The sequence below is a fragment of the Canis lupus genome, chromosome 3, assembly GCF_003254725.2.
Source record: "Canis lupus dingo isolate Sandy chromosome 3, ASM325472v2, whole genome shotgun sequence".
Taxonomy (NCBI): domain Eukaryota; kingdom Metazoa; phylum Chordata; class Mammalia; order Carnivora; family Canidae; genus Canis; species Canis lupus.
The window spans coordinates 73,623,749-73,639,050 of record NC_064245.1 but is presented as its reverse complement, the minus strand read 5'-3'; the positions used below and the strand labels follow the sequence as shown (position 1 = coordinate 73,639,050).

At 39.9% G+C, this 15,302-nt stretch overlaps 1 protein-coding gene across 15 annotated transcripts in view; it reads right to left on the bottom strand.

The window, feature by feature from the left end:
• LOC112653490 (toll-like receptor 1) overlaps positions 1-7,749 on the bottom strand; it is a 41,020-nt gene extending 33,271 nt beyond the window's left edge. For 3 of the 15 annotated variants that reach the window (XM_035714520.2, XM_035714519.2, XM_049108682.1), the window contains exons 1-2: positions 7,532-7,687; positions 1,875-1,932 (exon numbers count right to left, since the gene is read on the bottom strand). Coding sequence is in view for 1 of the 15 variants with exons in the window: in XM_035714523.2 (XP_035570416.1) it covers positions 7,532-7,566 (35 nt within the window). In the remaining 14 variants the exon portion in view is untranslated. Of the gene's footprint in view, positions 1-1,874; positions 1,933-7,531 lie in introns of all 15 variants that reach the window. The other 12 variants (XM_035714522.2, XM_025437682.3, XM_025437675.3 and 9 more) reach the window with 11 other exon arrangements.
• Positions 7,750-15,302: the final 7,553 nt, after the last annotated feature.

The window sequence follows — 15,302 nt, the reverse complement described above, 5'->3', positions numbered from 1 at the left end:
ATATCCAGCAATCCCACTTCTGGGCATATATCCAAAGGCAATGAAATCACTGTCTCAAAACCATACATCGCCATACTCTTTGCAGCATTATTCACAATAGCCAAGACATGGAAACAACATAGGTGTCCAATGACAGATGAAAGGGTAAAGAAAATGTGAAAAAAAATACACACACACACACACACATATATATATGGCGAAGGAATATTACTTTGCCATAGACAGAAGGAAAGCCTGCCACTTGTGAAAACATGGATGAAACTTGAGAGCATTATGCTAAGTGAAATAATGTCAGGCTGAGAAAAATAAATACTATGAACTCACTTGTATGAAAATCTTAAAAAAGCCAAACCAATAGAGTAGAAAAGGGATCCCAAGGGCTCAAAGACAGGGAGAGATAAGGAGATGTTGGTTAAAGGTTAAAACTTCCAGATATAATATGAATGAGTTCTGGAAATTTAATATGCAGCCTGGTAACTATAGTTAACAGTAGCATATTATATACTCAAGAATTGCTAAGAGAGCAGATTCTCACAACCTAAAATAAAAGGTCATTATGTGAGGTCATGGATGTGTTAACTGTGGTAACCATTTTGTAATAAATATATATATATATTTATAAATAAGATATATATATAATTATCACACTGTAGATCTTAAATTTACACAGTGTTATGTGTTAATTATATTTCAAATCCAGAGAGGGAAAAAGAACTAAACAAGAGGTAGGGAGGGACTTGAGAGTGGGTACCTATTGCATTCTGAGATGTGTAAGCCATACAATACTTGTAAAGAGTGCAAAGATAAGAACGCTAGGGGGCGCTATTCATCAAGAGTTGCAGTTTGTATATGTAATACTCCATTAGGTCAAAGTATCAAAGAATTGGGCAATGAGAATAAGAGAAGCTACTCCTTCATACTGGTTAAAACAAATAGCTAGCTCACAATGAAAATATAACAGATAAGGACACTTACACAATGAATAACTGCATCAAAATTTACAAAGTAAAAATGCTAAAAACACAAGGAGATATTGATAGTGAAGACGGTGCATTCCTCTGGGTCACAATTAGATCAAGCAGCATAAGATAAGCATAAGAGGATTTGAATAAAATAATAAAGGATTGAATAGAAATACTGAATCTATATAAAAAGAATATTGTATATCTAAGTCCCCAGGTTTCATGGAGCACTTGTTAATATTTACTCTTTAGTCAAATAAATTTTTAAATAAATACCACAAAGCAGAATTCATAAGTCATTTTTCAGACTATAGAATAAATGTTTTTATTATTTTTTTTTAAGATTTTACTTATTCATGAGAGATACAGAGAGAGAGAGGCAAAGACATAGGCAGAGGGAGAAGCAGGCTCCATGCAGGGAGCCCAATGTGGGACTTGATCCCAGGACTCCAGGATCATGTCCTGAGCTGAAGGCAGACGCTTAACCACTGAGACACCCAGGCATCCCCAGAATAAATTCTTTAAACCACTGTTTTATATGTTCTAAACATTTTCTGGATCAAGAAAATCACGTTTTCAATTACAAACATTAAAATTTCTTAGTGTCAACAATGTGTTGTGCACATACTCTAGTCTCCTCTTCTCACCCTAAATCCCCTAAATGCTGGGGGAGAAAATACACACACACACACACACACACACACACACACACACACATTTAAAGTCAGGAAGAGAAGTCTTTACGGGAACTGACCCCAAGAGAAGTCTCTGAGAATCACAAATAGATTGGACTATGATGGAGTACTAGCTTCTAAAAGATGTCCACCTCCTAATCCCAGAACTTGTGAATATGCTATTACATGGAAAAGGAATTCAAGGTGAAAATGGAATAAAATTTCCCAATCCACTGACCTTAAATAAGAGGGTTGTCCTGGATTATTCAAATGGAATCAATGTAATCACAAGGGTCCTTAAAAACAAAAAAAGGGAGACAGAAGAGGAGGTCAGAGTGCTGTGATGTGAGAACTTGAGTTGTCATGAGGAAGAGATCATCTGCCAAGAAAGGCAGGTAGCATTTAGAAACTCAAAAAGGCAAGTAAATAGATTCTCCCCTTGAGCCTACAGAAGGAATGCAGCTTTGCCAGCACCTTTATATAAGCCCAACAAGGCCTATGTTGGAATACTAATTTACAGAATTGTAAGATACCAGATGTGTTTTTTAAGCCACTAAATTTGTGGTAATTTGCTACAACAGCAATATAAAATTAATACAGACTAGTTTGTTCCACCTTTCTGATGAATAGGCTGTGAAAAGAGATCAACAAGCAGTTTGACATGGAGCTTCAACCACAATTTGGGTTGTACAATCAAAAAGTATGACACTTACAAAACAAACACCAGAATAGAAAGGAACCAAACTCAAGATAGAAGTTAACACCCAAGGAAACAGAGGTAAAAGGATAGAATAGCTATTGGTAATAGATAGATATCCTTAGAGAGAGATAAGAATCTTAAAAAAGAATGGAGCAGGAATCATGGAAATTAAAAACCTAATAACTAAGATGGAAAACACTTTGTGTGAGTTGAATTGCAGAGTGGCAATGCTGATGATGTGAGAATTAGTGAGATAGACGACCAAAGCACAGCACATGAGCCCAAAGTGATGAAATACATAAAAGAAATCCTAAAAGATATGGAAGACAGATCCACTGTCTGAATTACCAGAGGATAGACTATCCTCTGAAAAATAAACTGACTCCCTAACAAAAAAAAGCAATAAAGAGAATGCAAGAAGCAATACTTTGCAAAAAAAGGTAGGAAAATTCAGTGCTAAATTCCAATAAATATTGATGACAAAAATTTTAATAACAACGTGGAATTAAAATTGCCAACAATCACAAGGGAAATTAGTAGACAGTGGGGGAGATGGACAGAGTGAACAAAAAGCATGCTATGATCCTTGCCTGATTGGGGAGAATCTACAGATAGATACCAATTAATTGAAGATATTAGAAAAATGCAACTTTAAGTACGTATATTATAAAATTAAGAATAGTTACTTGAAAATACAAATAAAAGAGATAAATTCCAATCATTTGGTGGTGGGGAAAAGCTCAGAATGAAGAAATCCATCTAGCTCTTTACTGAAAGGATAACATGTAATGATTGATTAGGATGTTTTTATATTGTAAGAATGGCTTGTTATTATTAGCAAATCTATGATGATAATACATCAATAGATAAACTAAGAAAAACAGATGAGCATCTCCACAGATGCTAAAAATTCACTCGCTAGATTCCAGCATTCACCTTTGACTAAAAATATGACTTTAAATAAAGTAGATATTGAAAAGATACTTTGAAAGCTTCATATAAAATATATAAAGTGTCTAACTTAAATATCACACTCCCAAGGCATTTCTGTTAAATTCAATGTCAAGAATGTCCACTATTATTTAACATTGTTCTAGAAGTTCTAGCCATTATAATTAAGATGTAGGAGGGGAATGAGAGACAGAAATATTGGAATGCAGAAAATAAAATTATCACTATTTTTAGATTATATGATTGTTAGTGTGGGAGATCCAAGAGAAGTAAGGGAAAAACTGTTAGGACCAGTAAAAGAGTACAATAAAGTGGTCAGCACAAAATTTTTGAAAAAGAAATCTAATCATCGAAAATTACTGGGTTGTCAAGCAAATTATAATTATCTCCATATAAGTAAATATTACAGTGTGGCCTTTAGAAATAGTGAAAACCTAATTCCATGGGAAACTGTACACTATGTGTAAGTGACAAAAAGTTTATTTTTTGAATGTACAGCAATAAATATGTATAGATATATGTGGGAAAATTAAGATACATATCAAGATACTAAGTAATTATCTCTACCTGGTAAGATTATAAGGGAGTTTTATTTTCCTCTTAGCTGTTATCTGTATTCTTCAAATTTCTAGATTCAAAATTAAGAAGATCACATTATTGGGGTGCCTGGGTGCTCAGTCACTTAAACATCTGACTCTTGATTTCAGCTCAGGTCCTGATTTCAGAGTCATGAGACAGAGCCCTCCCATTGGGCTCTACACTAGATGTGAAGCCTGCTTAAGATTCTCTCTTTTTCCCTCTGCCCCTCCCCCTACTCGTGCTTGCTGTCTATAAAAAAGCAATTAATTAATTAAAAAATAACAATAAGTATTTAAACGAAGAGCACATTATGAGCTTAATAAAAATCAATAGTTAATAATATGAATTATGTCCAATATCACATAAAATAAAAATGCTCCCTATGTTTACTGCAGCATTATTTACAAAAGTCAAGATTATAGAAGCAACTCAAGTGTCTATCCATAGGTGAATGGAGAAAGAAGATGTGGTATAGCTATACAATAGAATGTTACTCAACCATAATTATTACTTGCCATTTGCAACAACAGGCACAGACCTATAATGCTAAGTGAAGTTAAGTCAGAGAACGACAAATACCATATGATTTCACTTATATGTGGAATTCAAAAAGCAAAATAAATCAATAAACAAAAAAAAAGTAGAAAACAGACCCATAAATACAGAGAACAACCTGGAGGTTGCCGAAGGGAGAAGGGTTGAGAAGATGGGCAAAATGGGTAAAGGGGAGTGGGAGGTACAGGCTTCCAGTTATGGAATGAATAGGTCAAGGTGATAAAAGGTATATCAAAGGGAATATAGTCAATGTTATTGTAATAGTGTCATATGGTGACAGATGGTAACAACACTTGTGGTGAGCACAGCATAACATTTAGACTTGTTGAATCATTATGTTGTGAACTGATACTAACGTATTAAAACTAATGTAACATTGCATGTCAACCATACTTGAATTTTTAAAAATGCATATTAAAATAAAACAGGACATAGCATCTAGATAAATCATGTTTTTGGATTGGATCTCAGTTTAGACAGACCCAGCAAAGAAGTTACTTGAATAATAAGGGGAGAAGGAATTTTAAGATGGACCCACCAGGGGGCTCTGGGTAGCTCAGTAGTTGACTGCCTTTGGCTCAGGTGGTGATCCCAGATCCTGGGATCAAGTCCTGTATCAGTCTCCCTCTGCCTATGTCTCTGCCTCTCTCTGTGTGTATCTCTCATGAATTAAAAAAAAAAAAAAAAAAAGATGGATTAGCATTAGGTTCTATTAAAAAATTATAAATGTTAATTTTTGATAATGTTCTTTGGCCATGTAGGAAAACATACTTCTTTTGGAGATATAGGATGAAGCATTTACAAAGGGAATATTAGGATGGCTATAATTTAATATATTTAAGCATAAAAGAAAGTGAATCAAATGGGAATTGTTTCTTAAAGATTAAAAAAAGTATGATTTTTTTTAATTTTTATTTATTTATGATAGTCACACACACAGAGAGAGAGAGAGAGAGAGAGAGAGAGAGGCAGAGACATAGGCAGAGGGAGAAGCAGGCTCCATGTACCGGGAGCCCGACGTGGGATTCGATCCCAGGTCTCCAGGATCGCGCCCTGGGCCAAAGGCAGGCGCTAAACCACTGCGCCACCCAGGGATCCCAAAGTATGATTATTTTTACCTACTAAGCTGGAAGAATTAAAAAATATAGTATTGGTAGGTGTGAGTAAAATAAGAACTCTTGTTTACTACTGGCAGAAATGAAAAATTAGTACAAAATGTAAATTCCTTAAAAAACATGCTTATCCTTATTTTAACAATTCCATTTCTCAGGATTCTATCCAAAAGGAATTATCAGAAATACACATAAAAATATTACTATGAAAAATGCTTGTGACATGAAGAAAAATTGAAAAAAATGATAATATCTAGTGTAGAAAATGGTTTAGTCAGCTATTATATACCTATAACAAGGGATAGCATGCAGCCTCAAATATTGTACTTTTGAAGTAATATAATGTTATGTAAATATAATTTATATTTATATTAATTTATATTTGTAATTTATAACTAATATAATGAGTAAAAGAACACAAAATCGTATATGTAGTTGAACTGTAATTTTGTAAAATATGATTAAAACCTGACAAAATACACAAGCCTCGGGAAAAAGAGAACGGGAAGAAATAAATACACCAAATGCCAATCGTGGTTATCTCTGAATCATAAATAAATTTCATTTTCTTTCTTATATTTTTATATGTATTTGCAAAATTTCTAATTTTGAACCTTTTTAAAAAAGATTTTATTTATTTCTTCATGAGAGACACAGAGAGGCAGAGACGCAGAGGGAGGAGAAGTGGGCTCCATGCAGGAGCCCGATGCGGGACTCGATCCCAGGACCAGGATCACGACCTGAGCCCAAGGCAGGCGCCCAACCGCTGAGCCACCCAGGCGTCCCTTGAACATTTTTTTAACTCGAAAGATTTGTCTCAAAATACAGCTAATGCAAAAATATTTTATATTTAAAGAAACATGTCTATATCATTTGGAATATTGATAACTCCGGAGCACTGCTTCCCCGGGGTACTAGGTAGTTGACACTCGTGGATGAGAAGCCCCGCGAGGTCCCTCCACGGTGCGGTGATGGGGGACTGAAACGTAGCCACCGTGTAGGAAGGTTGACCAGGTGCCTGAGAACAGCCTGCCCCCCCAACACATGCACACACACGCACACACGTGCACACACATGCACACACACACACACACACACACAATACTCCTCCAAGGGCTTTTATATCCTCAAGCAGTCCCTAGTGTCTCCTCTTAACAAGCCGGCCAGGAGCTTTTCTATTTAAGCAAAAGAAAGTAGCAGGGGAAAAAAGGGGGGTGGGGGGGGAAGCAGTCGGCCAGAGAGGAGTTCATAATTTGTTTTCAAAGGAAGTAAGCAGAGATAAAAGGTAAAAGGTGTTTTTGTTTTTGTTTTTTTTCCTTTATTGCATCAAAGAAAGGGAGGGAGAAAAAGACAGAAGAGGCTCTACTTCAAGGGGGAGGAGAAAAAAAAAAAACCTTGGGTGGATAGGATCTATGAAAATTAAAAACCACCAAAAAGACACGATGGACAAAACACTGAGGTGAGGGAGCGCGAGGGCACAGTCAGGTCACCCGCTGTGCAAGAAAGGCTCTGCCGTGTTGGTCCGAGGCCAGCGGCCAGACCTGGAAGCAGGCGGTTCGAGACCCTTCCCGGCCACTCCCTCGGCTTAGGACGGGCTTGTCCCCGCGTGGGGAGCCGGGCACAGCGAGAGGAACAGCGCCCACAGCATCTCCAGGATGCTTCTGCATTAGCGACAGCTATCCAAGGACAACTTAGGGTCCCCTGAGACGGGGGCGATCTCCCGCTCGCGTCTGCTGGGACCCCCACGCCGGGTGCTGGCTGCCCCGGGGCGGCCGCCCTGCCGCGGCGCTGCAGGGGGCTGGGGAGCGCAGCCCCAAACCCAGGCAGGAACACCGCTCGGGGTTTCCGCGGAGCTGCGCAAGGGCTCCGTCTCTTTACCGTCTTCTCAAGACAGCCCCGAGCCACCTGCTTTTTTGTCCTTGTAATTGCAAAGGACATCCACGGCCCCTCTAAAAGGGCACTTAAACTCATCCGGCAAAAATGTCAAAGAAGCGTTACCTGCCTCCGGTGTCGCCTTTGGCATTTTCTCGCATAGTTGAAGTGTGGGAGCCGTAATCTGGAAGGGCCACAAAAGCCAGTTTACTTACCTAGACGTCTCCTGCTTAGAAGAAAGAGAAAGTAAGCCACAGGCCCCCGGGGAAGTAAGTGCATGACAAAAGGCCAAGTCCTGGGTTTCAGGGAAGTGACACCACAGAGATGGTTTTGTGCCATCTGTTGAGCCTTCCTGGAATTACCCCTGCGTAGGGATTTCCTTTTCAAAGGTCCCCTGAAACGCAGGTGGGTCAGCAAGGTTTGAGCGGCTGCGGACCAGTTTTTAAACTCGTAGGAGCGCACAGGTTAGGACCAGGTGAAGAAAAATGGTTTTTCTAAGGTGAGACTGATCTGTAAGAGTTTGCAGCAGGAATGTTACATTGTCACCAGGGTAGTTATTGAATGAACATTGCCTGTTTTCTATTGGCAGCGGATTTAACATTTCCAAAAGAATTGCAACCACCCCTATCAAGCAATTTTGGAGCATGCTTTTAGCTGGATGAGGTGCCATGCCTCCAAGTAAAATAAGCTTAGGTCCAGGATTTGTTTTTTGGAAAAATCAACTTTCAAGGAGATTTTAGTAGTTGATATGTGTGTACATAGCCACACCTGGGGGAAGTTGCATCCTCTTTCCCCATGTTCTTCCCCCCCCCCCCCATGTTCTGACCAACGTTTGGTATTATTAGATCCATTAATTCTTTTTTTTTAAAAAAGATTTTATTTATTTATTCATGAGAGACACAGAGACAGAGGCAGAGACACAAGCAGGGGGAGAAGCAGGCTGCCTGCAGGGAGCCCAATGCAGGACTCGATCCCTGGACCCCAGGATCATGCCCTGAGCCAAAGGCAGACACTCAACCGCTGAGCCACTTCAGCAGCCCAGATCCACTAATTATTATTATTATTATTATTATTATTATTATTATTATTTACTATTAATCACGTTGATTGGGCTTTCATTGTGTGTCACACACTGTGTTATTGGCTTTATATGCCATTATTGCATTTGATGGTGATAACGAGTCTTCGAAGTAGATATTATGATTGTGCCCATTTTGTAGATGAGGAAACAAAGCCTTAAAGGCTGCAGAATTTGCCCAAAGTCACAGAGCTAGTAAGGGTCAAGAGATGCATTAATTCTTTTTTTGTTTTTAAGAAGATTTTTGTTGATTTATATGAGAAAGAGAGAGCGAGCATGAATAGGGGGCAGATGGAGAGGCAGAAGCAGACTCCCTGCTGAGCAGAAAGCCCAATGTGGGACTCGATCCCAGGACCCTGAGATCATGACCTGAGTTGAAGGCTGATGCTTAACTGACTGAGCCACTCAGGGACCCTGAGATGCATTAATTCTTAATTCTAGAATAATAAATGACACTGACATGCTGCAGGACTAAATGAAAATCAATTTTCTAAAGGCCATTTAGAATAATTTTAGAACAATCAACAAAGGTTGATACAAAAAGAAAGTGTCCAGCTAACCAGACACTTCAGGCAGCCAGGATACCCAAGACTTTCCACTTAATCAAGAGCCTGTAAAGAACTGAACATATTAGTTGAACAATCATTCTATAATCAATCCTGCTGTCTAGCATTACCTCATCTTTCCAAAAAACAAGTTAAGACCTTGCAGTTTGGGGGCACCTGGGTGGCTCAGCGGCTGAACATCTATCTGCCTTTGGCTCAGGTCATGATCCTGGGGTCCCAAGATTGAGTCCTGCATCAGGCTCCCTTTGGGGAGCCTGCTTCTCCCTCTGCCTATGTCTCTGCCTCTCCCTCTGTGTCTCTCATGAATAAATAAAATCTTAAAAAAAAAAAAAACTATACTTTGGCCTGTAATAAAGTGAGATGTTTGGGTAAGAATCACTTCTGCTTTCTGGAGGAAGGGAAAGGCTAGCTTTCTTACTATTCATTCTTACTCATTGACCATAACAGGAAGTCTTCTCCGGCCTGGGGAGGGCCAGCAAGGGGTGGAGGGATCTGGTGGACCAGCAAAAGCAACAGCTAGGGAGCAGCAGGTATCTGTGACTCTGGGAAACCAGCTTTGTGAACCAGGCAGAGGAGAAAGGGGCCAGCTGGGGTTTTAAGGGAATCTCAGCAACACTGGACCGAAGTCTTTAAGACAACACGCACACATATTTACATACACAACACACGTGCACACACACACACACACACACAGACACATCACTGCAGATTTGGTCACATCGTAGAATGATTTAACAACTGCTCATAAGGACATTTCATAATGCTGGCTTTCGAGAACAAGGCGACTGACTATTCCTGTTGAGGCTGTTATAATTCTGAGAAATGTCCTTAGGGAGGTGATAAAACCCACAGGATTCAGCTTATACAGAGACAGGATGGCAGTGGAACAGACAGTACTAGACTGAACTCACAATACCAAGTTCCAGCTGTGCGGTCTTGGGCAAATTGCTTAACCTCAGAGAGTCTCCGTTTCTCCAAACTGGGAGTACTTGTGACTTTTAGGGAAGATGATGAATATAAAGTGACTAAAATAGTGCTTGACACAGAAGAGAAATTATTATAGTGAGGAGCTTTGGAATTCTAGACAAGCCTTACATTTTTACATGTTGAGGTAGAAAGATGTCAGGGTGTCCTTTTTTTAAAAAAGATTTTATTTATTTATTTATTTATTCATTCATTCATTCATTCATGAGAGACACACAGAGAGAGAGGCAGAGACATAGGCAGAGGGAGAAGCAGGCTCCCCACAGGAGCCCGATGTGGGACTCGATCCCAGGACCCCGGGATCCTGACCTGAGCCAAAGGCAGATGCTCAACCGCTGAGCCACCCAGGGATCCCAAAATGTACTTTTAAGTGAAAAAAAAAAAAAAAAGGAGCAGAAGAGTGTGGAAAGCATGATATTATTTGTATAAAATCAATATAATTGATTGTAAATCAATAAATATCTGTGTAAATATCTGTGAGATATTTACTTAGGTTATTTTCTTGCCAGGCATTGTTCTGAGTACTTTACAAATATTAATTCACTTAACCCTCATAAAGGTGCTGTGAGATATGTACTATCATTATCTCCACTTAAACTGCAGAAGGAGCAACAGGTAAGTGCCCTAGGTTGTGCGTACCAGGCCTGGGGCCTTAACCCAGATAAGATCTGTCCCCAGCATCTGTGTGCTTCAGCACTCCACCAGGCCGCCTTGGAAGACACCGTGTGTCTCTACAAGACACACACCCGCAGGAGAGACAGAGAGAGAGAGGACAGGCTGGGAAACCAGCAGAGATTGGAGCACAGCAGCCACAAGCCAAGGAATGTCTGGGACCATCAGAGGCCAACAGCCCTGCCAGCACCTTGATTTTGGACATCTGGCCTCCAGAACTGTGAGAGAATGAATCTCTCTCTGTTATTGTAAGCCACCAGTTTATGGGAATTTGTTATGACAGCCACAGGACACTGACACAAGGGTCTACATAGTATGCTGCTATATGCATAATTTTTTATTATGTATACTTTGAGCAGAACCAAAAGAGAAATTTTTTGCACCATTTTATGCTCTTTTGTCCTTTTTAATGTCCTTTAATTTTTTAATGTGTATATGCATTGGTCTTATTTTTAAAAAATAAAACAGTGTCGAGGTGCCTGGGTGGCACAGTTGGTTAAGCATCTGACTCGTGATTTCTGCTCAGGTCATGATCTCAGAGTTGTGGGATTGAGCCCCACATCAGGCTCTATGTTCCATGTAGAATCTGTTTATCCCTCTCCCTCTGCTTCTTCCCCTGCTCTCTCTCTTTCTCTCCCTCTCTCAAATAAATAAATAAAATCTTTTTAAAAATGTCATAGTGGGGTAAGTAAAGTAACAGTCTAAGAATGGCAAATGTACCATCCCAATACAGACAGAAGCAAAACATTATTTTGATGCTTTTTACTTTTTAACATACTGCCTTTCTCTTTCCCTGGAAAATCAATCAATAAATATTTGTGTCTAGCAAGAGCTTTAAAACAAGTTATATGAAAATTATATCATAAAATATACAAACTGCTAGAAATAAAATTGATAACTTAAATATTTATATTAAAATCTAAATCTGCTGAACAAAAAAAAAAGACTAGCTGCATTCAGGGAAAAGATATTTGCAACACATATAACTACAAAAGGATTAATATCTAAAGTATATAATGAGTTCTTACAAATCAATAGGAAAATGACTAACAAACTCAATGCGGGGAGATTAGCAAAGGATATAAAGAGATGGACAACAGGAAAGTAAATATATCAAACATATAAGGAATGGATCCTCATTAGGATATGGGAAAATACAGATTTAGACAACCAGGAGATACCATTGTCCACACCTGGGATGTACAAAAATCAAAACATCTAATAACACCAAACGTTGGACAGATGTGAGGAAACAGGGACTCTCGTACATGTTCAGAGATTCCTACTTAAATGGTCTGGGATGGCACCAGACATCTGTATTATTTTAAAATCTCTTAAAAAAATGAAATGAAATGAAAATAAAAGCTCTTCAGGTGATCTAGTTCCAAAGGACCAGGACACTCTGAGATCTAAACACCATCCTGAACACATCCCCCTCTAGTGGTCACTAGACTCCCTCAACTGCACCCCTCACCTCTCAGTGCCTGGAGGTGGTGGAGGCGTCCTAACTCTTGCTGCTACTTCCAGGTCACCCATCCTCCCATCAGCCCTTGAAACCCACCCCTCCCTGTGGCAGTCACTTCCTTACTCACTGAGTATTTCAGCTCTGCTCACCGTCCCAGTGCAACACTATCCCTGCCATAAGTCTAATGATTTTATTTTTTGATTATTTTTTTAAATCTAGTGGTTTTAATAGCTATGTAGAGATTCTTTCATTCCGGCAGCTTCTTAGTTCTTTGATAGTCTCTCCTTTAATGATCTCACACTGCAACCTACCTCAGCCATGTATTCCCTCATGACATCCTGGATATTATTACTACCAATGGCTGCACCCTTTCCGTAATCTCGGTTGCCGACATTTCACTCTCCAGCTATCACCTCCCACTCTTTCCCTCTGCTGCCAACAATTCCTCAGCTCCACTGCACTGGACTGAAAGGTCATGATCTATCCTTTTGATCATCCCTCTGCATTCACCCTCAGCTCCCTTCCTCCTGTCTCCTCTTCCCAGGTTAAATCCCACTGATTACTACTGGACTGACTATACTAAGCCTGAGCCGCTGGTTGCAATTGGAGAAAATACACATCCATGTTGACTTGTTTTACTTGAAATCCATGGCTGGATCCCAACCTCAAGACAGAACTGCAATTCTACTACCCCTTCTACTCCCCTTCCCAAGCCCATTCATTTTTATACCTCTTTCCCTCTCTTGTGCTTCCAATACCTTCTTCCTTACTCTCTCTCAGCTAATGATGCTTCATTTTTCATGCAGACAATAAATGTGACCAGAAGAGCATTTCCACATCCTCCCCCCAAAACTCCCTAGCCTACTTGTAGCTGTCTAGCTGTACTTCCCTCTGTTCTCCTGAATGAACTCTGTCCAGAGCCAATTCCTCCCCATTGAGTACTGAACACCATTCCTGCTTGTCTACTCAAGAAAAGCACTCTCTCACTCTAGCAATTATCTTTTTTTCTACTACATCGTCATTTTTTGCTCTAATGTATGGTCCTAAATAGCATATGATGCTACAACTTCTCTCATATTTGAACCCCCAGTCTCTTAATCTCTGCTCCTCTTTATGCCAGAACTCCTTGAAAAAGTCATCTTACTCACTGTCTCTAAATATTCTTCTATTCTCTCAAACCCACTCCAATCAGGTTTCTTTCTCCACCACTCCAGAGAAATCATTCTTGTTAAAGTCACCAATGACCTCCACATTGACAAATCCAAGGGTCAATTCTCAATGTTCATCAGAACTATCAGCAGGATTTAACACAGTTAAAAGTCTTTGAAAAGTTTCCTTACTTGGCTTCTGGAACCCCATACTGCATTCCCACCCCTCCACACACACACCTCCCTCCCAACTTCGTACTATATCACTACATTCCTTCCCAGTCTTCTTCTGGGTCCTCCTTATCTGATTTGGCACAGCTAAAACTCAGTCTTGGACCTCTTCTGCAATTCATGAATTCTCATCATGGTTTGTGGCTTCAAAACAATCAATTTGGGCAGCCCAGGTGGCTCAGCGGTTTAGCTCAGCCTTCAGCCCAGGGCCTGATCCTGGAGACCTAGGATCAAGCCCCACATCGGGCTCCCTGCATGGAGCCTGCTTCTCCCTCTGCCTATGTCTCTGCCTCTCTCTCTCTGTCTCATGAATAAATAAATTAAATCTTTAAAAAAAAAAAACAATCAATTTGCTGAAGATTCCCCAGTTACTATCTCTAGCCTAGACTTCTCCCCCGAACCCCAGATTCTTATATCCAACTGCCTGCTAAGCATTTGCTAAACATTTCTTGTTGAAAATCAAATGCCTGAATCCTTACTACCTCAGACCCCAAACCTGTCCCTTTTGCATTCTTCCTAATTTCAATAAGTGATATTTCTATTCTTTTTTTAAGATTTATTTATTGATTTTTAGAGAGAGAGAAAAAGAAAGAGAAAGAGAGAGTGAGCACAAGAGGGAGGGGCAGAGGGAGAAGGAGAAAGAATCTCAAGCAGACTCTGCACTTAGCACAGTACCTGACATGGGGCTGGATCGCGTGACCCCGAGATCATAACCTGAGCAGAAACCAAGAGTCCGCGGCTTAACTGACTATGCCACCCAGGTGCCCCATGATACTTCTATTCTTGTAGTCATTCGGGTCAAAATCCTTGGACTAATGTGTGACTTCTTTCTTTTCCTCAAACCTCACATCCAATCCTTGAGCAAATTTCATTGGGTTTTTCTTGGAAATATCTCCAAAAGCAAAATACCTCTCATGCCCTCCACTGCTCCCATGGTGGCCAAACCATAGTCATCTCTTACATGGATAATTGCAATGGCCTCCAAACTGGTCTGTTTGCCTCTGCTCTTTCCTCCACCCACCCACCTTCACCCTATCCCACTCCAACCCAGTGAGAATCAGACACTAGAATCATCACATATGCCTACTCAAAATCTGTAAAGATCCTCTTCTCATTCAAAGTATAAGCCAAAGTCCCTACTGTGGTTTTTGTTTGGGGTCTGGAGTTTTTATTGAAGATTGTGGTCTAGTATATGTGTCCTCTCAGGCATCCAAGAACTGGTCAGAACAAAGACAAGGGTCCAGGTATCCTCTATAAGTCATTTATTCCTTGGAGCCAGGGGGTCTTGGCACTGAGATGTCTAGAGCCAATGATCCAGAATATGGTTTGTCTGGTCATTCTCAACCAGTCCTTTCTTAGATGTTATCTATTGTACTGGAAAAATAAAGAAGTCATTAACTCCTTGTCCCTTAACAGGAGGACATGTATTATTTGTACTATGAGGCATGTGTAAGGTGGGGGTGCAGGTCATAGCATGAATAGAAGTAGGAAAGGGAACAAAAAGTAGATTTTTATGGAGTCCCTTCAGTTTCCTCATCTCAGTTGGACCACACTGAAGGACAGTTTCAAAAATCTAGGAAAGGCGGCCTGGCTATTCCATGTCTAGCCTGGGATACCAGAAAGCATATACAAAGATGGCCATTGCAGCACTATGTGTAATAGTGAAACATGAAATGCACCAAATTTCCATCAACTGGGAAATAGATAAATTGTGGATATTCATACAGTGGAATCCTATAAAGACCGAAATTAA